Source organism: Tupaia chinensis, unplaced genomic scaffold (assembly GCF_000334495.1).
Source record: "Tupaia chinensis unplaced genomic scaffold, TupChi_1.0 Scaffold000117_2, whole genome shotgun sequence".
NCBI classification, from domain to species: Eukaryota; Metazoa; Chordata; class Mammalia; order Scandentia; family Tupaiidae; genus Tupaia; species Tupaia belangeri.
In genome coordinates this window covers 3281900-3305026 of record NW_006159583.1, presented here as the reverse complement: position 1 = coordinate 3305026, position 23127 = coordinate 3281900, and the positions used below count along the sequence as shown (strand labels likewise).

Here is a 23127-nt window from a genome sequence, read left to right as displayed (position 1 = left end):
TTGTGAGTGGCCACCCCCCCCAAGGGGTGATTTTTTGCCTTCTGTCTCTCTGTCTCTCTCTGTATTTCTGGTGAGTGCACGTACCCTATAGCAAAAACCTCTCAAAAACAAAACAACACAAAACAAAACATCAAATACATATTTACAAATATAAAAGTTAATAGTCATTCTTTCTGGTGACAAAATTGAGAAAGCATAATTATTTAATTATATTACTCATTCAATGAATCAATTTCCTCATCAGAAATAGAAAAAATATAATATGTAGGGACCAGCAGGTGGCATAATGGCTATGTCACTGGACTCTCATGTAGTCAACCATGGTTCAAGTCCCAGACACAGTGGCTTAAACTCACGCTGGGGACGTGTACATACATGCCCAAAATCCCAAGAGGAGAATGGAGGAGAAGGGATTGCAGTGTGGCCATCACCCCTGGGAGGTGATTTCTCACTTTCTGTCACTCTGTTTCTCTCTGTCTTTCTGGCGAGCACATGTGCCCTATAGCAAAAACCTCTCCAAAAAAAAAAAAAGAAAAAATAAAATATGAATTTAGGTTATAAAGTATTATGAGAGTGAAACATATATAAGAATGCACCTGTAACATCAACAAAAACAGAACCTACCTAAACAAAGAATTGGCTCAGCCTGAGGATAGATAGGTCATCTGCTCCCTAAGCAAGGACAGATAGAACACCTCTCCCAGCAATTTATTCTGTGGGTTATCAATTTAGGAAATACCTTCATAGGTAATAATCTAGTGTACTTTAAGCACATTGCCTTTTTAACTGGCTTTACCTAGAGAAGAAGCTATCTATTTCTACATTTGAAAGCCAGTAACACAAGCTTTCTCTTCTCCAGAATAATCCTAGTTACTTTTATATTTTCTGACTTCTTAATTAAGCCTTATTGCTTGCCTACAACTTTAACTCTTACAATTTCTTCTTTTTTTCTGCATTAGTTAAAGAGACATGGTACTCTCCAAGGTTTCTACTAATACAATATATAATAAAGGTATTGAATTTTGAAACATTGTTCTCCCCTTTCCTGAGTGGTACTGGTCATTCTCCCTTCAACTCCCATGCCACTCATTATAAAACTTCCACCTGTGAAAGGAAAACTATTTCGAGGCTCAGAAACTAACTGTAAATTTACAGGTCTCTAAGACATAGGAATACAAAGCCTCATATGTTTTATTCCTACCTTCACGAAGACTAATAGGACTTAAAAAGCTTCCCAGAAGAAAATAAAAAAATGAGGAGCGCTGTAAACCACTCTAATGAGAAAGTTTAAACCTAAATATTCCCAAGTATAACTGCCAAAGAGCCTCATGCATGACCGTTTCCAGGAAACATACTTAAGGGTATGGAAACTATGTCATGATTTCGGTCCAGAATTCCATCTACAGACCAGAGTTCAGTTGACTCAAACAATGGCAAAGAAACTTGAGAAGCCACATGGCCAAGTCCAGTAATCACACTGAAACAAGAAAGATACGAAGTTATCTACCTTTTTAAGAACCCTATTCAGGGAACCAGCAGTTAGCGTAATGGCTATGTCGTTGGACTCCCACGTAGTCGACCGTGGTTCGCGTCCTGGACCCGGTGGCTTAAATCTCACGCCGGGCGCGTGTGCATGTGTGCCCAAGATCCCGAGAGGAGAATGGAGGAGAAGGGATTGCGGCGTGACCATCCCCCCGGGGGATGATTTCTTGCTCTCTGTCTCTATGTCTCTCTCTGTCTGTCTGGCGAGCGCACGCGCCCTATAGCGAAAACCTCTCCAAAAAAACAAAAGAACCCTATTCAAACCACCCATGGTAACACAGTATTCAGGGATGTTGAGGCCATCCGGGAGGATCCTAGGTTCACTGTCCCATGGGATCTCTGTACACCCACATATGGCATCTCTGTATATGCATATATGTGTGTGGTGCCTGCACATACATATGCACATACAAGCAAGTGTGTGTGAATCCATGATTCAGGCTGGTTGAAGTTGGGGGTGGATCGCAGGATGGAGAAACTGTTGGTGTGTGTGTATGTGTATGTGTATGCCTCACAAGAGGAAAAAAAAACCGAAAAATTAAATAAAAAAAGGACTTTTGTTCAAATAAGATCATCCAACCTGCTACAAAGGAATTTTGGGAATTTCTGCAAGGCCATTAATGTTGTTTTATTATCTTTACTCTAAACACAGGAGGGCACAGGGACAATTACAGGCAGGTAATCACTCATTCTTTTTAAGCATTTCAGTTTCTTGCACTATCACCTTTGTATTAAAAAGGTATACTGTCACAAAATGCTTGAGTTGGAAAGCATCTTAAAGGTCAAGTCCTGTTAGAATGGATAATTTAAGGACGAGCCCTTTTCTACCCACTCTTTATTGATGAATAAGCTGCACCACAGCTTGAAGGCTTCAGATTCAGAATTAGGTTCTCTGTAAAGAAGTGCTTAGGAGTCCTGCAGGGGGACCTACACAAGGGTATACACAAGGGTCTAAGTTTACTGCCAGGAAAGGAAAAGGAAAATTGCTTTTAAGCACAGTTCTAAAATAATATCTTAATGCAAGGCAAATTTGTTTTACTTGAAAGTGTTTCAAGTTCCTATCTGTTGAAATGACCTTCTTACTAATTTCTTTTTTGTATTGGGGTGAAAAAAGTCTGAGAGCTAGTCACTTAGGTTTAAAGACCCATGATTTCCTTTTCACACAGGAGGTTGATGTTTGGAAGGAGTAAAAATTGGGCAAATTTTACACCCATGTGGGGAACAATACAAACATGGAAGATGAGGAGGTTAGAAGGTCCCCCAATCACTGCCTTAGATCCTCTCTACTACTCTGAAAAGAGCATTGATTGCTGGGTGCCAGTCTTTATGACAGACAATGAGACAGTTTCTCTCAGTGATTCTAGAGTACAACTTGTAGGGGCCAACAAGTGGTGTAGTGGGTAAGACTCCAGACTCCCACAAGACCAGTTGCAGTTCGAGTCGCAGACCTGCTGGCCTAAAAATCACACCAGGCACATAAGTTTGCATGCATGTGTGCTCAAAATCCTAAGAGGAGAATGGAGAAGAGATTGCTTCATGGCCACTCCCCTGGGAAGGGGTGATTTCTCATTTTTCCTCTCACTGTCTCTCTCCAGCAAGCCCACGTGCCCTATGGCAAAAAAGTTTTTTTGTTTCATTTTGTTTTGTTTTTGTTTTTGTTTTTCTTTTAAATAGCTTGTAAAAGGTGTACATTAAGGCAATCATATCTCACTCTCACAGGTGGAATCTTGGTCCATGGTAGGTTTCAGCCCTGACCTGATTGCACTCAGTAGCTTTTCCTCTCAACAGAGAAGACTATTTTGTAAATACCAGAGAGCATGTGCATTAGTTAGGAACAGAGAGAGACAGGGACAGGGAGAAAGCACCCCCGTAAGGCATGGTCACTCTGCAATCTCGTCTCCATTTTTTCATCCCGTTGGGGTTTGGGGCATGCAGACACACTGCCTGGCATGCTTTTCCACCTGCCAGGGCCAAGATTCAAACCAAACAGTCAGCTGTGTGGGATCCAGCTCCTTGAACCACTAAGCAACGAGACCAACCCAAGATTTTAAAACACTCAAGTCCTGCCACATGAAGTTCCTCCCAGGTACCCATTATCCTTCCTCTCAGTCTCAGTCCCTGTCCAGGTTCCTGGTTTCATCCCATGAGTGATCATTTACCTTACACTGATGGGCCTGGGATTAGCTCAGAGATTGAGAACCAACAAGCTCTTCCAACACTACAGTTGTTTCTCCAATACTGAATGTTAGTTGTTTTATAAACCCAGATCCATACTTACATACACAAACACACACACGCACACACACACACACAAGTAAAATATAGAAAGAAATTCTAGATCATTCAAGCTGAAGAGCCCCCATACAGACAATTTTCTTCAGAATATAAATATGATTTCAAAAAAAATGGGATTTTCTTTCTCAAATGAAGCACAATTTTCTCATCTGTCCATTTTTTATTCCAAAGAATGACCAAAGAGCAAAAGGTAACCCTGAAAAATTCAACCTGAAAACTCTTCCTGTAGCTTATTTATAACAATGTGAAATTACATGGCATTATGAGTTGGTTGAGGCTCAAACTCTTAGAGAACGTTTGAGAAAAGAAAAGTGGCATGAAAGATCACAGATTTCAAAGTTATAAAGAACACAGTGCAATTTTATTTCAAGAACACGGTGTAACTTTAAAATGACAGAAAAGGGCCAGCCAGGTGGCCTAGTGGTTAAGGCAGCTAGATCACACATGGCCAACTGTGTAATTCGAGTCCCAGACCTGGCAGTTTGAAAAACACATTGGTTGGGGTCAGCAAGTGGAGTAGTATTTAAGGCACGGGACTCTCTATGGCTGACTGTGGTTCAAGTCCTGAACCTGGAGGCCTGAAAAATCATGCCAGATGCCTATGCATGTATGCCCAAAGTCCCATGAGGAGAATAGATGAGAAAGGACTGCAGAGTGGCCACACCCCTGGAGCTTGTTTTTCTAATGTTCTCTCTCTGGCTCTCTCCAGCCTGCCCACATGCTCTATAGCAAATTTTTTCAAAAAGTAAAATTACAAAAGAGTAGATAAAATTGTTCATTTTTTTCTATTTTTAAACAATGAGCTTCTAATTAAGGTCTTTTCTTCTAAGGATCTGGGTGGAGGGGAGAAAACTGGAGGAATGGGCAGCTATTCTTCTGAAATAGCATACTTCAACTCTAAACTTATTTTTACAGTAAGTTTTACAAGGACAGGTGACCCATCTCTGTCAACTTAAAAACACTTATTGCCAAGGAATTCTATCGGCAAAATAAGGCATCTGCTTTATTTAACCAAGTTAACAAAAGAAACAGCCTGACAAATTCCTGACAATAGCTCTGTTTAGAGTTTCAACAAACTCTGCTAGATCACTGGAAGAATAAACATAAAAATGATTATTAAAAAGTCACCAGTAGGTCGCTTTCAGTCCCCCAAGGCCCTGAGGTCATGCCCAGCTGTCACTTACCTCGTGGGCCACGCGTCCCAGTGAGGAGCCCTGGCTCCCTTCAGTTCTTTAGTGGTGGCTGTGTGTGCTAAGAAATTAAGAATTTTTATTACGTGATCTCCACAACTGATAATGTCCCAAACACACATGCATGGAACACAATGTTAACACAGTAAATCCTTTCCGGATAAAGGTGGCTTTTTTTCCTATGATCTTCCACATTTAAATGCAAAAGACAGTATTAAAAATGACTGAATCGAGAACCAGCAGATGGCATAATGGTTATGTCGCTGGACTCCTACATAGTTGACCACAGTTCAAGTCTTGGACCCAGCAATTTGAAACATACTGGGTGTGTGTGCTTGTGTGCCCAAAATCCCAAGAGGAGAATGGAGGAGAAGGGATTCTAGCATGGCCATTCTTCCTGGGAGGTGATTTATCATTTTTCTGCCTCTGTGTCTCTCTCTGTCTCTCTGGTGAGTGCATGTACCCTATAGTAAAAATCTCTTTAAAAAAAGAAAAAGAAAAAAATGACTTAGTTGTCTTTATGTGTTTTTCTCTACCACTGGATGAGGTGCTGTGACAAAGATCGATCATTTTGCAAAAAGATAATAAACAAACGTATTCCAAGTATAATTTTTGTTAAACTATTGGAAGAAAACCAAAGCCAATCTCTAACATTCTCAAGCTTCTTAAAAAAAGAAAAGAATTTCATCAGAAAAATTTATAGGAGTGTTATCCACACATTGACAAGTTACTGCAGAGTGATTTGATCATCGTTTCAAAGGTTAAGCTTGATAGGAAACACCAAAATATCTAATAACACATCTGGGAAAAAGCTATTCCGAGACAAGAAAATTACAAAGGTAAATTCTAAATGTCACAAGAATTAATACTTCCTTTTAAAAACACATTTTCAAAACTTATTTACTACTTCTTCAAGTGAAAGAAAGAGACTGAGAGACAGAGACAGCGAGACAGCACCTCCAAAAGGTCTTAAAACCACAGTCTAGCTTCAATCAGCCTAGCTCACGGGTCCACGCGTGTTCAGTTCCTCGGGGAGGTCTCTAGATGTAACCAGCAACCTTCTCGTGCGGGTCTGCCTCACAGCACATTGTGTTTTACGGCTGCACCACCATCCAAATCTAGTATTTTCTTTTCTATTACTTAAAAAACTATCCCCAGGGCCAACAGATGGTATAGTGGTTACATTACTGGACTCCCACATGGTCAACTGCAGTTCAAGTCCTAGACCTGGTGACTTGTAAATCATGCCAGGCATGTGTGCGTGCGTGCCCAAGATCCCAGAAGAAGAATGAAGGAGAAGGGGTTGTGGTGTGGCCATCCTCCCTGGGGGGTGATTTCTCACTTTCCCTCTCACTGTCTCTGTCTGTCTGTCTGTCTCTCTCTGGTGAGCACATTTGCCTCATGGCAAAAACTTCTTAAAAAAAAAAATTTACTGAGTACCCAGGTAACAAAATGTTATGCAACCTTTAGAGAGAGGAATGCTGACAAATATTTCAGTAACCTGACAAATGCTTAGAATAAGCTACCCCACAAAAAGCTTTCATAAAGGGTAAATTTATTTAGCATGAAATACTGATTAAAAACAACTTATGATGTTGAGAAAGTAGTTAAGAAGTTATTCCTTTACTCATATTATTTGAATAAATTATTTCTATAGACTTTTTTGGTCCTCAGGCCTTAAAAGTTTAATATTTGTTAAGAATTATTCCAAAAATACAAAAAGGGGGGGGGGAATCCTTTGTACTTGTAATGAAGACAGTATTTATCACTTCTTTTTTATCATTTTCCTTTCATTTTTATCTCTATGACAACCAAATGTGATGTACTAAAACACTAAAAAAATACAAGACTGGAAATACTTGTTGGATTTGAAGCATGACAGCTCATAATTTATTGACTGTATTTTTGGAGAGACCCAGAAAGCAGTATCTGGCTAACTGACTGGGCTGAGTTACGATGGTTAAGGGAACCAAGTTACTTGCCACGGCCAGGCATTCAAGTGTTAAACCTTTAATTTTATCAAGGTGATCTTAGAGATGTTTCAAAACATCAGAATGAGTAAGGCTAAGGAAGAGCTGGATTCTCTACCACCATTGAATACTCCCTACCTGACTGTGGTGAGAAGCATGGGGATGCCCAGACTTGCTGTCTCACAGTGCTTCCTTGTCTCCAGAATCCCACCACCGACTCCTCCTCTGGACTATTAATGCCCTTGGCTTGACACAATGCATTCCTGGGTTGAGGTGACACTGACCTGCCTGATGCTGCAGGCACCTGATGAATCCCTTGGAGCTGCTGTTCTAATTCAATGTAACTTAACAAGTCCAATAACCCTTGAGCAAAGATATGGGAACATAAGGAGGACTCAGGAACACAATACCACACTCCCTGGCCTATAGGCAATCCTACAATTCCCCAGATGCTAGGGTTTGCTTCCTGGCTTCCAGGTACAATGAGACCAGAGCAGGTGCCTTGAAGAGCCTGGCCACAGACAATGACTGAACAGCCGCAGAGACCTTCCTGCTAAGTGCAGCTACTGGGCCTTTAATCAGAGAAGGAGGTAGAAATTCTTGTAAGAGGGGAAGACGGATACTTTTGCGGGGGTTGCAGTCTTTCTTCTAAATCCACCCACTGGACTCCAAAAAGCAAGCACTTGATTTTACATTGTGGAACTGAGGCAGGCTCCATTTTTTAAATAACATTGCTAGGCAACTTCACTAAAAGGAAAAACAAAATTATTCCCTTTCCACTATCCACTCAACCCTTTTTGTTCTCCTGAGTAAGACATAAGGACAATGAACATACACGTAATTCTCACTGCGTGTACCCCTTGGTCTAGGACAGGGGCAGAAGGTAGATGTGTCGTTACCAAGGCACACAGACTTAACACTGACCAGACAAAGAACCTCAAAAGTGACAGAGGGTGCGGCCAACTCTTCCAGGAGAAGCGGACAAAGACACCACCGAAGAGGTGCTTGAACTCAAGGTAGATCTGGAAGAATGAAAAGTGCGTTTCCAGGAGTTCCCATCAGAGCTAAGTGCTGTCTCACATACAGCACGTGTGTGGAGCAAGCACATTCAAGTGGGAATGAATGGAGAGAAGCAGTAGGAACCAGAAAAGGGACACAACCAGCACTGGGCAGTGTCCTCTGTGCCACATGCTGTGTCAGGTCCTTTACTGACAGGGCCCCTTATAACCCCTCAGCAACCCTCTAAGGAGCTCAGGTTGTGCAACTCCACGTTAAACTGGGGCTCAGCGAGGTGAAGTAATTTGCCCAAGGTCTTGTAGCTCTTAGATGTCAATGCACAAAATTTCCAATGACTTTCAAATTATCCTTGGCACAGAGACTCCTCAAACAAATCTCAGTTATATAAGTACTCTGTGTGTGTGTGTGTGTGTGTGTGTGTGTGTGTGTACATGTAAATGCATATACACACACACATTTTTTTAAGACAGGGTCTCACTATGTCATTATCTTCCTGGCTCAGTCTTTCAGTAGCTAAAACCATAGACATTTGCCACTACACCCAGCTTTGAAGGTGGACAGGGAATTGAACCCAGGCCTTTCATCCACATTGCCACAACTGGGCCATACTTTAAATATATATACATACATATATATATACACATATATATATATGTGTGTGTGTGTGTGTGTGTGTGTGTGTGTGTATATATAATTTATTTTATTTATTATTTGCTTTTCACAAGAGTTCACCAGAGAAAAAGAGAAAGAGAGAGACAGTGAGAAAGCAAGCCGCCAGGTCCAGGACTCAGACTGTGGTTGGCCATGTGGGAAGTCCAGTACCTCAACCACCATGCCACCTGCTCGCCCCTGGGCCATACATTTTTATAAATATCTTTGAAAGAGAACCACTTCAACAAGGCAGTCACATGGCAGTGGGTTCTGGAGATAATGGAAGAGGAAGTGATAGATGATCAGAAATGGGATCCCACTCAGAGAAGCTCCAGGCAGATTGGCTAAACAGCCTTTCAAAGGTTAACTTTCATGGAACAATGTCTCAAATCCTACTAGATAAATTGGACTAGAGGATAAAAACCAAATGAACATTGCTGGTTCCTGTAACTAAGTTTTCAAATGACATTCTCTTCTCACAAACTTTTTTATTTGTTTATCTCAACACACACATACATATACACACATACACATACACACTTCAACTGCCCTGTCCAGGAATAATAGCAGACAGCTTAGGGACTGTCCCTCAATATTCTGCAGTTACTGCAGAAAGATGACACATTCTCAGAGCACTGCACCTGGGGAAAGGTCAGTGGGTCTCCATCTCAGTAGACCTAGGCTGAGAGCTGTTCTTCATTCAATTTCTATAACAGACGTATCAGTCCAAGGGCAAGACTTGTAAAACTCCTCTCTAAATAGGAAAACAGCTCTACTCCCCTCTTCCTGGACATTTTTTAAAGTGGTTCATCCAAAGACAAAGATTTGGGAAAAAAAATATTTTTTTTTGCGGTTGGAGGCAGGTAAGAGGGGGTATCATCCAGCAGTGAGCAATATCTGGAATAGCTTCTATCTGTGGACACATGCCAAGACAAGTAAGACCACTGATAAGTGTCCCCTCTAAGCCTTTTTATAGGCAGAGAAAGGTGGAAAAAGGTTGACTGGAGATTTCTTATTAAACAGGAGACCATGGGCAGCACGCTTCTAACTCCCAAAGGACTTAAAGTCCAGGACAGTTCTTTCACACTTTTAAATTGTAACTTAAGAGAGTATTATAGACATAGTAAGCACTATTAAATGTTTTTGTATCTTCACTTTATAAATTAGGCTATTTCTCCATGGTGCAATGGATAGCGTGTTGGACTTCTAAGTTAGGCTATTTCTGAATCGTATTTTTGAATATGATGAAAGCTAAATGAAAAGACTACATAGGAAGATTAGGAAAATGTGAAGTAAATGTAAGTAATCACCTCCGATTTGACAATGCTCGCACAAAGCTGACTTTACATTTCTGCACATTAGTTTTATGTACTATTAGTTACTGTCCAGTTTGTCTTTCCCAGTAGAAAAATAGCAAGGATGTGATGATCCCCTCTGCAGGGGTAGGAATCATTACATTAAGAACGGGCCAGCTAAGCTCCCAAAAGGAGAGGCCAAACACAACCTCCATTACAGGTTTATTTTTTCTTCAATTTTAATGACCTAAAATGTGTCCACAGTAAAATCCAGGATAACCCTCCTTGGTCTTCTATGTGTTCAAGCACTTCTCTTTTGAATCATATGCTTTCCATACAGCGTCCTGGAAAAGACTACTTTATTCTAGGTTTAATAGCTTTAACTTCTATTTGTGGTTTAAAAAATATTGATCACAAAAATAATATATGACCTGGTAATAAACCTGCCACTGCTTTAAAAAGTATGAAGAGTAAATTGAAAGACAGTAGTGGAGTTAATAGTAGGAAGAGATGAGTATTTAGCACAATATAGATATTGAGACCTCAGATATGCTATTCGACCATTTTATTGTATTACATGACTTATGTGTATATTATGTTCTAACACTCTCAACTACTATGATGTAAAATTCAAAAAGGATTTTTCAGAGCTAGCCCTATAGCATAGCAGGTAAGAGCTGCATAGAGGAAGCTGGATTCCACAAGACCAACCATGGTTCAAGTCCCAGCCACGGTGGCTTGAAAATACACTTCAGGTATGTGCATGCACATGTGTCCAGGATCCCAACAGGATAGAGAATTGGAGGAAAAAGGGCTGTAGCATGACCAGGCCACACTGGGGGCGGGGGGGGGAATTGCTTGCTCTCACTCACTCTTTCTAATACACATACGTACATACACACATCCTCTGATATTTTTTAAAAAATGATTTTCAATAATTCTAATCACATTTCACCCCAAAGGTTGAAGGCTATACTACATCAAGGTTGCTGGTAGATTAAATTGAAGAAAAAATCTGAACCTAAATCTTCAGAAAGGACACAGTATGAACCACATACCAAAAAAAGCTATATTGCTAATAGCATGTTCCTTTCATAAATAACACTACAATCTGGCTTTTTAATTACCTGTAGGGCTGTGCTATGGTTTGAATGTATTCCCTAAAAGTTCATATGTCAAAATTTGCTGATAGGAGAGGGTGAAGACAATTCAGTTATGGTGTTGAAAGATGGGCCTTTGGGAGGTGATTGGGACTGGATGAAGTCATTAGGGGAAGGCCCCGCGATTAACTCCCGGGAGCTCTATAAGAAAAGCAGACGTGAATGCAGGCCCAGCTGCTCTACTTTTGCCATCTCACCACGTAACGCCCTGTGCTGCTTCAGGACTCTAAAAAGTTCCCACCAACAAGAAGATCCTCACTAGATGCAACCCCTTGATCTTGGGCCTCCACAAGCATAAGTTAAATAAACCTCTGTTCTTTATAAATTACCCAGTGTGGTATTCATGTGTTAATATAAAAACAGACTGCTACTTCTTAGTTAGCTTCTCTAACTCCTTGAGATGTGGAAGTCCCAAAAGTACACTCCTAAATTCTTTCTTTAGTCTCTATTCTCTCCGTGGATTTATTACCAACTACATATTAATGACTCAAATTTATGTTGCCTTTTCAAATTTTTTCTCAGCTCCAAACTCATCTGTACAAAAATGTACTTGGTCTTTCCTCTAGGGTGTCTCAGAGGCATCTCACATTTTTTTTAAAAGAGAGAGGTTTTTGCTATAGGGTGTGTATGTTCAATGGAGAGACAGAGCAACTGAAAGACAGAGATTACTGCCTGGGGGGATGGCCACACTGCAATCCCTTCTCTTTCATTCTCCTCCCAGGATCTTGGCCACACATGCTTACACGCCCAGCATGAGTTTCAAGTAACAGGGTCTTGGACTCAAACTGAGGTTGGCCATGTGGGAGTACAGCAACGTAACCATTATGCCATCTGCTGGTCCTAAGGCATGTCACATTTAATGCATTCAGCTCATGAGCTGAACTCAGGAAAAGTCTTCCTCTTCTACACAAATGCTATCATCTACAATACTTGCATCAAAATCTTGAAGTCTCCTGGACCTCAACTTCCCACAAAGTGTTGGTTATCAACGCCTGCCAGTGTTGCCTTAAATGCCTATCTACTCTGTTCACTTCTCTCCAACATTACTGATGGGTCACTGCCCAGGCTATACCCTTGCCTCCTTTACTTCCTCCCCTGCTCATTATGATTTAGTAGTAAGACTTTCCTTCTGCTCCTAGAAAGTGTTAAATTTCTTCCTTCCCTCACCTTCCTATGGGGGATTTTCCTTGAGCATTTATCTCTTCCAGACTAGATCCTGGTCTCTTATCCCATTTTAGATGGTATTTCCTGGGGAAGCCTTCTCTAACCATACTCATAGTACAAATTACACTTAGAGTCACTCCCTGCCCACTCTTCTCACAGCCTCTCAAATATCACACTCAGTCAGTGCCTGGGATACAGTAGGTCTCCATGAATATCTGGTGACCAAATGAATGCTGATTCTGAGGAGGCTTTCTGGGCATGCTCCAAACTTCTCAACAAAAGGCTAATAGAGTCCATTATTTCACAGGTTTTCTTTTCTTTTTCTTAGCACATATAAGTCATCCACATTACTCAAGGGCCTTGTTAGGTTAGAGAAAGGCCTGGATTCTAATCCTGTTCATACACCTAATTTAGTAAATGCACTGTAGAAAAGTGAACTGCCAGGACCAGCAGTTAGCGTAATGGTTATGTCACTGGACTCCCACGTAGTCGACCGCGGTTCATGTCCTGTACCCAGTGGCTTAAAACTCACACAGGACACATGTGCATACGTGCCCAAGATCCCGAGAGGAGAATGGAGGAGAAGGGATTGCGACATGGCCATCCCCACTGAGAGGTGATTTCTCGCTTTCTGTCTCTCTGTCTCTCTCTGCCCCAACACAAAAAAAAAAAAAAAAAAAAAAAAACTCTTTAAAAAAAGAAAGAAAAGTGAACTACCTTGCCTCTCTGGACTTCAGATTTTTCACTGTCATCTGAAAAATTCTCTTCACAGTTCTCATACTTTAATTCTTCTAATACACAGTTTTCAATCTACAATGAATTTTTTTTTTCAAATTTTTGAACATAGTAAAACATCTCCCATGTGACTTTTGAATTCTCTGAGCTATTCTTACTTCGGGGTTTTACTAGTGTCACTTTGCCACGTAATTTCTAAGAGTCTACTCTTAGGGTTCAGGCCCAACAGCTGAGCAATGTGGACACCTGGGCTTTCCCTCACTGCATATTTCCTTCTTAGGCTGATAATGAATTTGAGGATGGGGCCCAGCAAAGCCCCCACAACAGGATAGGACTGTAGCAGATGCTTCCCATGTTACTCAAAGTAAAGTCCCAAGTTCCCTGTGGTCTCGATCCTCTCTATGGACACTCTCTTCATTCTATGCATGCTGGCCTCTATGCTACTCAAACACTCCAAGCCAACTTCCACTCACACGTTGCCTCCTATGATTAGCACAGTCCTCCCCAAGACATTCTAAAGAGTTCTTCTCTTACTTTGTTTGGGTCTTTGCTCAAATGTCAGATCTTATCAAAGGGACCTTGTTTGACTATGCTACATTGTCCCTATCCCAATTGCTCCTGCCCTGGGCCTCACTCTATTTTTCTTCTTATTTGTCACAACAAATTATAAGTATACTGTCTGTCTCCTCCAGCTGGAACACAAGGGTTATAAAGACTTGAACTTTGTTTTGTTTTCTATTACATTTGCAGCATCTAAAATAGTACATGATAAGTACTCAGAAAATATGCACTGAATGAATAAACAAAGGAATGAATGAGTGATGTTCTCCTGGAGACTAAAAAGGCAGCCAGGCAGCGATTTGAGAGTCTTCCTGTAGGAGTCTGTGACGGGGCAGGGTGGTGCCAGTGAGGACTTGGAGGAGGGTAGTTAAGGGTACAATACCCCAAAGCAGTGGAGCCAAGATGTAGCATTGTATGCAGAGGACTGAAGAAGGAGGGCTGGGCCCATAGGGGCAGGTGGGGTGAGTCCTGGTGGGGATGAGTCCCTGGGGCCTGCCAATCAGCCCAGTCTCCTGCCAAATGAGCAGATGAGCCTCTCACAGTCAGAGAGGAGAACAGGAAATCCCCAGGGTATTGGCAGGAATGAGAGTCAGACACAGGGGGCCTTGTTACCTGGAGATGGATGGTAAATGCTGCCTTTTTTGTCTGTCTTCTTTTCATAATGTGCCCTTTAAAATCACTTAAGTGAATTCACAGGCATCTGTGAATCAATTCACAATTTCACTGACTACCACCTCCTACTTCCCAAACTTAAGACCCGGATGGACCCATAATCATCTTACTTCAAAACTCTTATACTCACACTAAGGACTTGTAGTCTCACCTAATGGTTCTCTAGCCAGTGAGTCCCTTGAGAGAAGCATGTTATGCACCCAGTACCAAATTGCCAGCACTTAGTACATTCTCAATAAATGTCTCATGACTGAATAAGTACATTTTGAAATAGATCTCTCAGAAAATATTGGGGTAAATATTCATTAACAAGTATCATTACTTATATGCTTTTTTCCATTTCATATGCAACAGAAAAGTTCTGAGTAGAGGTTTGTTCAAGGATTTGGAGAGTCACAAAATAAATCATGAATTTTCACATGTCAAGTAAGGTATGATAAGACCAAGAGATGCTAATAAAGCCTTTCTCTAAAATTGAACTTTCTAGAGATTTTTACCCATACACAGAGAAAAAAAAAAGATATGTGAGGAAGAAAATCATACTTGTGCATTAAATTTTTACTTTCAATCTTTAAATTTTTAACTTATGAATACCATTTAAAATTATCATCCAGAGTACAGTTAATATATTATCTAATTTTTTTAAGAATTTAAAAAATTTGGTCTTTTCAGAAAACCACAGTATCTTAAGTGTGATTTTATACCCTGGGGTCATTTATTTTTCTCACAATATAAAATATCCTATGTAATTATTTCAACAAACATGTACTAAATGCATTCAATGTTCAAGTTGCCATACTAAATATAGTTGAGAAACAAGTTTCACATAAGATTATACTTATTTACACTGATTTATATATTTATATGTTTCTTCATATATCTTATTCATTTTAAATATTTTTACCTATCTTAAACACTATCGAAGGTAGGAATGCTGCATAAGGAGTATCTTAAACCATATTGCACATCTTGAGCATAAATTCACGGGGAGTTTTTATCATAAATGTTTTATGTGGGCTAGCAGGTGGCATGGTGGTTAAGGCAATGGACTCCCACATGTCCAACAACAGTTCAAGTCCCTGATCTAGTGACTTGCTTTCTCACTTTTCCTCTGTCTGTCTCTGTCTCTCTCTGGTGAGCACATATGTCCCATAGCAAATTAAAAAATAATAATAATAAAGTTTTAAATGTTGTTTTGCTCTCATCCTAAATATCCATCATCAATTTAACCACAGTTCCTATTTTTAATAAACAATCTCAAACTTCATGCTCCAAATCTTCTAATGGCTTCCCAGTGCACTGAGTAGAAAATCTACCCTGTTTCCTCCCCAAATTTGCAAGGCTAGCTCACTGTCCCACAGGCCTCAGTTCAAATACTTCAGGTCTTCCTTGACCATCTGACCTAAAAAAGCCCAGGCATTCTCTATGACATCAGATCCCTTGAGTTTCCTTACAGCACTTTCCACTCACCTCAAACTGCCTCACTTATTTATGTGTTTATAGCTTGTCTCTTCCATCTACAATATAAACTCTACCACAGACTTTGCTTTGATGCCTACCCAATCCCTAGCTGCCAGCACACAATATTTATTAAATCACTTATTAATTTATGAACTTCCTACCAAGCTCATTTACTATTTATGCATGTTATGAGAACTCTAACATATCTTATCAGTAAGCAAATAATAAATGTATTAGTCATGCTTTCCTACTCAGTTTTCTACAATGTCATTGTGTAAGGAGATAAGTCTCACATTGGATCAAATGGGTCATAAGTCTAATTTAATGGCGATACTGAAAGAACCTTTCTAAATGATTGTGGGTTGAATAAAAATATTTTTTATTCAATGAATAAAATAGTTTTGTTCAAAACTATAAAAGAAGGTAGAGTTATCATGATACCCTATTCTCCCTCAACTTCTAGAAAAAAACATTTTTATTTTAGTTGTGAATTATTTTTGTAGAAAAATAGTTGTGGAAAAACTGAAATTGGCATTTAAAACCATCTCAAATTGGCTTCTAAGATAAATTTAATAATTTCTTTGTAGTATCAAGCACATATTTTTGGATAGCAACAAAAACCCTACAAAGATTTAAGTAATATCCAAATTCCTGGGGCCAGACAGTGGCATGGCAGTATAACAAGACAATCCATGAGGCTGACCCACGTACACAAGTGTACCCACACTGTGGCCTGGCTGAACCTGGAGGTGGATCGCAGCATCAGGACCCTGTTGAGGGTTCTGTCTCTCTGTCTTTTTTTCTTTTTTTTCCCCTCTTTCTGTCTCATTCATGGAAGAAAGAAAGAAAGAAACTTTTTCTTTTTTTTGAGAAGTTTTTGCTATGGGGCGCATGCTCTCTCCAGACAGACAGAGAAAGACAGAGACAGAAGCCGAGAAATCACCCCCCCCAGGAGGGATGGCCACGCCACAATCCCTTCTCCTCCATTCTCCTCTTGGGATCTTGGGCACGCACACACACGCACCCGGCGTGAGTTCAAGCCACCGGGTCCGGGACTCGAACTGTGATCGACTACATGGGACTCCAGCGACTTAGCCATTATGCTAACTGCTGGTTCCCCTTGCAGCGTTTCTTATGGAATGTTCTATTCTTGGAAAAAGAGAAGATTCATAATTCAAGGATCTTTGATTTGTTTTGGGAACTCGGTGACTGAAAAAGAAGAGGTTCTCAGGATCAACAGGTGGTGTGGCGGCTAAGGCACTGGACTCTCACATGACAGACCATGCTTTGAGTCTCAGACCTGGCAGTTTCAAAATCATGCCAAGTACTTGTGCACACATGCTCAAAATCCCAAGAGGAAAAGGGATTGTGGTGTGGCCATCTCAACTGGGGGTGATTTCTCACTTTCCCTCTGTCAGTATCTCTCTGTCTCTCTCCTTTCTTGCAATTGTACCTGCCTTATGTAAGCACACACACACACACACACACACACACACACACATACACACACATTTTTTTTTTTAACCTGGGGAAAAACCTCAAATGTTTTCATATCCTGCCTCCCAGTAAAACCTGGTCCTGGGTCACATGAACAGAACAGATAGAAACCGGCACTTGCTTGGACTGCAGCCCAAGAGCACAGGACCCCTGAACACAACGCAGGCTAAATACAGTTAGGATATTCTGTAACTGCATGGGGCTATAGAGGCAGTCTGGTCCAAGGGTTGGCTCTAAAGCAGGCTTCTCCTGAATTATTTTCAGTCATGGTTTGTCCTCTGCTGTAGTTTAAAGAGTCCCCATAGGATGAGGCTTTTCAGAAAACCATTCACAGCTAATTTTCTCACTGTAAAGGGCCCCTATGTGCATGTTCAAGAACACTTGTAAATAATTTATTTTAATGGATGGATCACAACATGTTACTAATCTACATTTTTGAAGAATTTTTGGTAACAAAGAGCAGCAGTTAGTATAAACTCTTATTCCTTTTGAAATGATAACTTTTGGGGGCCAGCAGATGGCACAACAGTTAAGTCACTGGACTCCCACATGACCAACCACGACTCAAGACCTGGTGGTTGAAAATCACACCAGGTGTGTGTGTGCGTGCTTGCCCAAGACCCCAGGAGGAAAACGGATGAGAAGGGATTACAGCATGGCCATCCCCTGTGGGCGGTGATTTCTCATTTTCCCTCTCACTGTCTGTGTCTCTCTCTCTCTCTCCAGTAAGTGTACATGCCCTAAGGCAAAAAACTCTTAGAAAAAGAAATGATAACTTTTCTTAGTTAAAACAAGTAAAATAACAAAAACACCTGGTGAGGGCATGGTGAAGGGTACTTCATGCATGTTCCAATCACAAGTTCCCTTTTTCTGAAAATCATCATGGCATTAAATATCAAGAGTCTTAAACATTCATGATTTTTGGCCAAGAAATTACCTTCCATGGATCCTGCTTAAAGAAATCATCTGACACAAATATATATATATATATATATTTGTGTCTATATGTATATATATGTATTCCATATATATATATATTTGTGTCTATATGTATATATATGTATATATATATATATACATATATATATGGAATAGAAAGAATATTTGTAAATTTTGTCCAAAAAAGTGATATGAAATATTAACAATTATTCATCCAAGTGCCATCTATAATACCAAATACTTGGAAACAGCCTAAAAGTTCAATTTTAAGGGACTAGTTAATAAGTTGAGATAGATCCACGTAATTTAATATTATACAGACACTAATAAAGTTTGCCTAGAAGTCGAGAAATATTGAGGACATAAGGTTAAGCAAACACAACAAGTATGGCATTAACTATGGAAAAAAATCATTAAAAATGAGGAAGAAATGCCAACATATTAGGGCACCTATGAGTCAGGAATACAGGCAAATTTTCTCCCTGATTTTTTTTTATAATCAATGTATTTTCTCAAGTTTTTACTGGGAATATGCACTGTCCTTATGATTGGAAGTAATATGTCTCCTCAGAAATGCAAAGTAACTCTAATGCATTATGAATATTTGTACACACACATTCACTGAGCCGATCTCACTCACTTTATTGTGGGAGCCAAAATCTGTGTCTCTCCTATGCCAAAGTCATCTTAGAGAGAGAGTTGTACAGAGACCCTTCAGATTCATTCCGTATTTTGGCCCAAAGACACTGATTCTCAAAAGAAAAGTATTTTCTTATTACCCCAGCAGCTAATAACCCATCAGTATCTCTGCGACTAGTTCACCATTTGCAAAAGAGCCTGCTCCTTCTGAGAATTACTTTTGTTTCATGAGCCTCTAATATTCTTTTCCATTCTCTGCCAGCTTTATTTCAATGCACTGCAGTCATTTTTCTTGTATCTAGTTCTCTTATTAGATTATGAGACTTAATCCCTATCCTCGAGGATCTCATAATCTAATGAGAACAAAAGTATAAACATCGTCTGAGCCCAAAATGACTTAATAACCCTTGAATATGGCTAGTGTGAGTGACTGGTGCTTCTTTATCAACTATACATTAGGCCCTCAAGTCTTTGCCTCCTTGCAGATAACATTTATTAAGAGACAAAGTCATAGGATTAGCCCTGCTTCAATCCACAGCAAAGCCCTGTTTCTTTAAACTTTTCCAAATCACTGAACACAAGCCCAAATCCTAAAATGAAGTTTTAACACTCTCTTATTGAGATACCCCACATTTCGCTATGCTGCACATCTTCCCTTGGGGTAATGAGAAGTGACTGCAGCTTGTTCAGCTACAGGTGCTCTCTGGCTGGAAGCACTGAAAATATTCTACCTACAATACAATGTCCTTCCTTTGCTTCACCCATACATAATCACCAGAACCCATCTTCTCCTGGAAGCTCTCCCTAATTGGTCTTTTGCATTTTAGGTGGTTCTGTTCCCTTTAGTATCCATAATATTTATGTTTGGGGTCTGGGAGGTGGCATGGTGCTGAAGGCACTGAACTGCCACTTGGTAGACCAAGGTTCAAGTCCTGGACCTGGCAGCTTGCTTTCCCACTCTCTCCCTCAATCTGTCTCTGTTTCTCTCTGATCAAATTTAAAAAATAGACAAATAAATCAATAAAATACTTCTTAAAAAATTATGTTGAGCTGCTACCGTTAAATTTTGTATTGAGTGGAGTGGTCGGAAAAGTCACGACACATTTTGCATAGAAAAACAGAGAAAAATATGCGTGACTTTTTTAATGACCCAGTATTTTATAACTCTAGCTAACTTCGTGATCTTGATTAGTCTCTGAAATAGACTTTGAATTCTAAAATCACACGACAGTATTGTTTTAAAATTGTATGCATGGCTGTTTTATCTCCCTGAATAAGCTACGAGGTCACAAAAGATAATCAATTTTAATATGCCTGCTCATTTCCTTTTTTCCTATCGGACATACACACATACACACTGGTGTCTTCAAAAACTCATAAAGCACCAACCACTGGTATGGAGGGTAAAGCAGCTGAATCCCACATGCCCATTGCATGGGGTTCCAGACTCAGTGGCTCAAAAGCACACTGGGCACATGACCAAAATCCTGAAAAATGTGTCCATCTCCCTAAGGGGTGCTTTTTCACTTTTTTTCTCTCTGCCTTTCCCTGGTGAATACAAGGACTCCATAGCAGATTAGGGAAAAAAAAAAGGTTCATGAAGTGTGCATTATGCAATTATGCATGAATTTTTATAAACTGCACCAAAATAAAAGATAGCACTCTGATTACATTTTCCATGAACTTTTTGAAATAGCTGCCTACTCCTACACAGTCTATTGTATGTATATAAATATATGTCTAAGCAGATATAAATTTGCCCTTTCTTTTGTAGGAGAATGACATAATATCACTTACATTACATCAGTTAATAGTTTCATTTGGAGCATCTTGAAGTACAGACTTTTAGAACTAGAGTGTATTCTACGTACCTACTGAAGTCAGCACCTGCTAGTTCTCTCTCTCCCTCCCCATATGTATGCATTTCTTATTTTTCATATTTCAGAGCAAAGTACCTGTATGCGTAAAGGTAAAAATAGGCCATGGTAGTTGGCAAAGGTCCTTCTATTTAACTGAAATCAGCAACTAAAATTAAACTCTCCAAACATCTGACTTGCTGATCTATCCATCCTGCATAATGACAGAGCTCATGCACTGAGCGGGGTGAGGGAGCTAACGGATTATTAAGTTTTCCACCAAAACCAGATATCATCCTGCTCAACAACTCTCCTCCGATGGCCTGCTCTTTTCTCACACTCGATGTCTGAAAGTTAGCTTGCTGTCTTCCTTCATAACCCTCTGCCCTGCTGACCTCCTTATTACTATTACTCAGACTTGAAATTGCCCTTGCCCTGCTAGGACCAGGGTGGCTCCCCTGAAGATCCAGGATAAGGTCTAGATTCAGACAGATCTGAGATTCTGTGCCAGCTCCTTCACCCTCCAGTCAGGCTCCAGGAGCTCAGCTAAGTCATTTAACCTCTCCTAGCCTCCATTTTCTAGCTTCAAAAGGACATAATATTTACCCTTTTGTGACTGTAATGAAGATTTAGAGAGCTTATGTATCTAAGGCACATGGCAGAGGGTCTACAAATGTCAGTCCTTCTTGCCCTAATAGTACCTGATAACAAATAGAGTCCTCTTTCTCTCTCAGAGACTGCCCATTCCATATTCGGATTGATTCGTAGCAGGAAGAATATTTAAAGGCAACACAGATGGTAGAGTTCCTGTTCTCAGATCAACAAACAGCCCTAGTTGCTGTATTGATCTGCTCACCTGTTCAGCTTTCTGATTCTGTTTCCATCCCCTTTCCTTGCTAGACCCCAAACCTAGAATCTGCATATGGTATTCTCTCCTAAAGTCTCACCTTGGCACTCCTGTCAGCTTGCCTTCAAGCAGAGATGCTTTGCACCTTTGCCCTAACAACCCTCTAATCTGTTCCATCTATCTGACCTGGATAATAATAATGAAGACCTTCACAAAGCTCATGGAAAAAGTGTATTATGAAAAGACCATGCATGAATTTCAAGATTTTTCTGCACCAAAATAAACTCATACTTTAACTCCTTTTTCCCACAAAGGTTTGAATCTCCTCATAGAATGAACTGAAAGCATGCAACATGGAATCTGCAATATTAGGAAAGTTCTCAATAAATATCAGTTCTACATATGCCCTAGGATTTATGGTGTCCCAGGTCTCCTTTTTATGTTATCCAGTCACTGTTAACCTGTCCGCCACATTCAGCCATTTCACCCACTGGCCCAACCTATCTTCCTAGCCTGGTCCTTTCTGATCCATTTCTTTCTACATACTTTTGTCAACACAGATGCTTCTTCATCCTGTGAATTTCACCAATCTTCCTAACACTGCTCACATATCCATATTGCCAATAATCTGACTTGTAATTTATCATTTTATGTCTCCTAAGTGATAATCTTATTCTTTGCTTGCTATTCCCTTGGCCTGTATCCAGTCAATTCAATGAATTTGCATAAACAATAGTTCTGTATTCATTGCTTCACTTCTCTTCAAACTTTCACTGGCTCTACAATGCCCAATCACTAATGTCTAAGGCTTTTAGAAATGAAATCCTTAGGCAAACAAACGAATAAAAAAAAATGCAGAGGTATCTGCTAAAAATACTCAGATATGGGTAAATAGTGGGCTCCTTCATTCAATAATATTCTGGAAACCACTCTCGTTTCCATGAAGTCTAGACATGAGAGCATTTTTCCATCACTGGGTTTCACCTTGGTTGGGAGGAAGGTCCCACTTCTGTAATGTGCATGGCCTTGGGCACCTGAGTTGCCTCCTTGTGCAAACTCCACATCATTGTCCGGGAGGCTGTCCCAAAGAAAGAGGGAGCAATTATTTTCAGTAACAAACATATAATTTTTGATTGGCAGCATCTCTTGCTTGGATGAACCACACCTCTATGTGACCCCCAACAGAACTGTCCATGATGGCACCCTATCAGCCTCCTTGTCCTTATCTCACCACCAGAACCACATACACACAGGGTTGGGCACAGAATCCAGTCTAAGACTATCATAGTAGCACTTCCTGTTGGACATAGAAACTGATTCAGTGACCTTCAAGTAGGGCTAGTCAGAGCCCTTCGCAGAGATTTATATACACGGGATCTAGAAGAGACAGGACTTGTCTTTCTATGGATCATAGCCCAGGAATGTAGGCTTAGAACTACCAATGGTGGAAAGAGGGCCTCAGAATAAAGCTGAGCCAGAGACAAGTGGAGCTGAGAAGTGGGGAGAGAGAGAGAACTCTGACAAAATCTCGTGAGTTTCTGGGTTCCTAGGTATGATTGAAACAAGATCTACCTTATAAATTTCCAGTCATATGAGCCAAAAAAATCATTTCGTTTAACCTAATTAGATGTAGGTT

General features: G+C 40.2%; 1 protein-coding gene across 1 annotated transcript in view; it reads right to left on the bottom strand.

Moving 5' to 3' along the window:
• The window catches only part of TMEM200A (transmembrane protein 200A), an 86466-nt gene extending 63908 nt beyond the window's left edge, over nucleotides 1–22558 (bottom strand). The window contains exon 1 of the mRNA XM_006144273.3: nucleotides 22476–22558. Coding sequence (XP_006144335.2) covers nucleotides 22476–22558 — 83 coding nt within the window. The remainder of the gene's footprint in view (nucleotides 1–22475) is intronic.
• Between the last annotated feature and the right edge of the window lie 569 nt (nucleotides 22559–23127).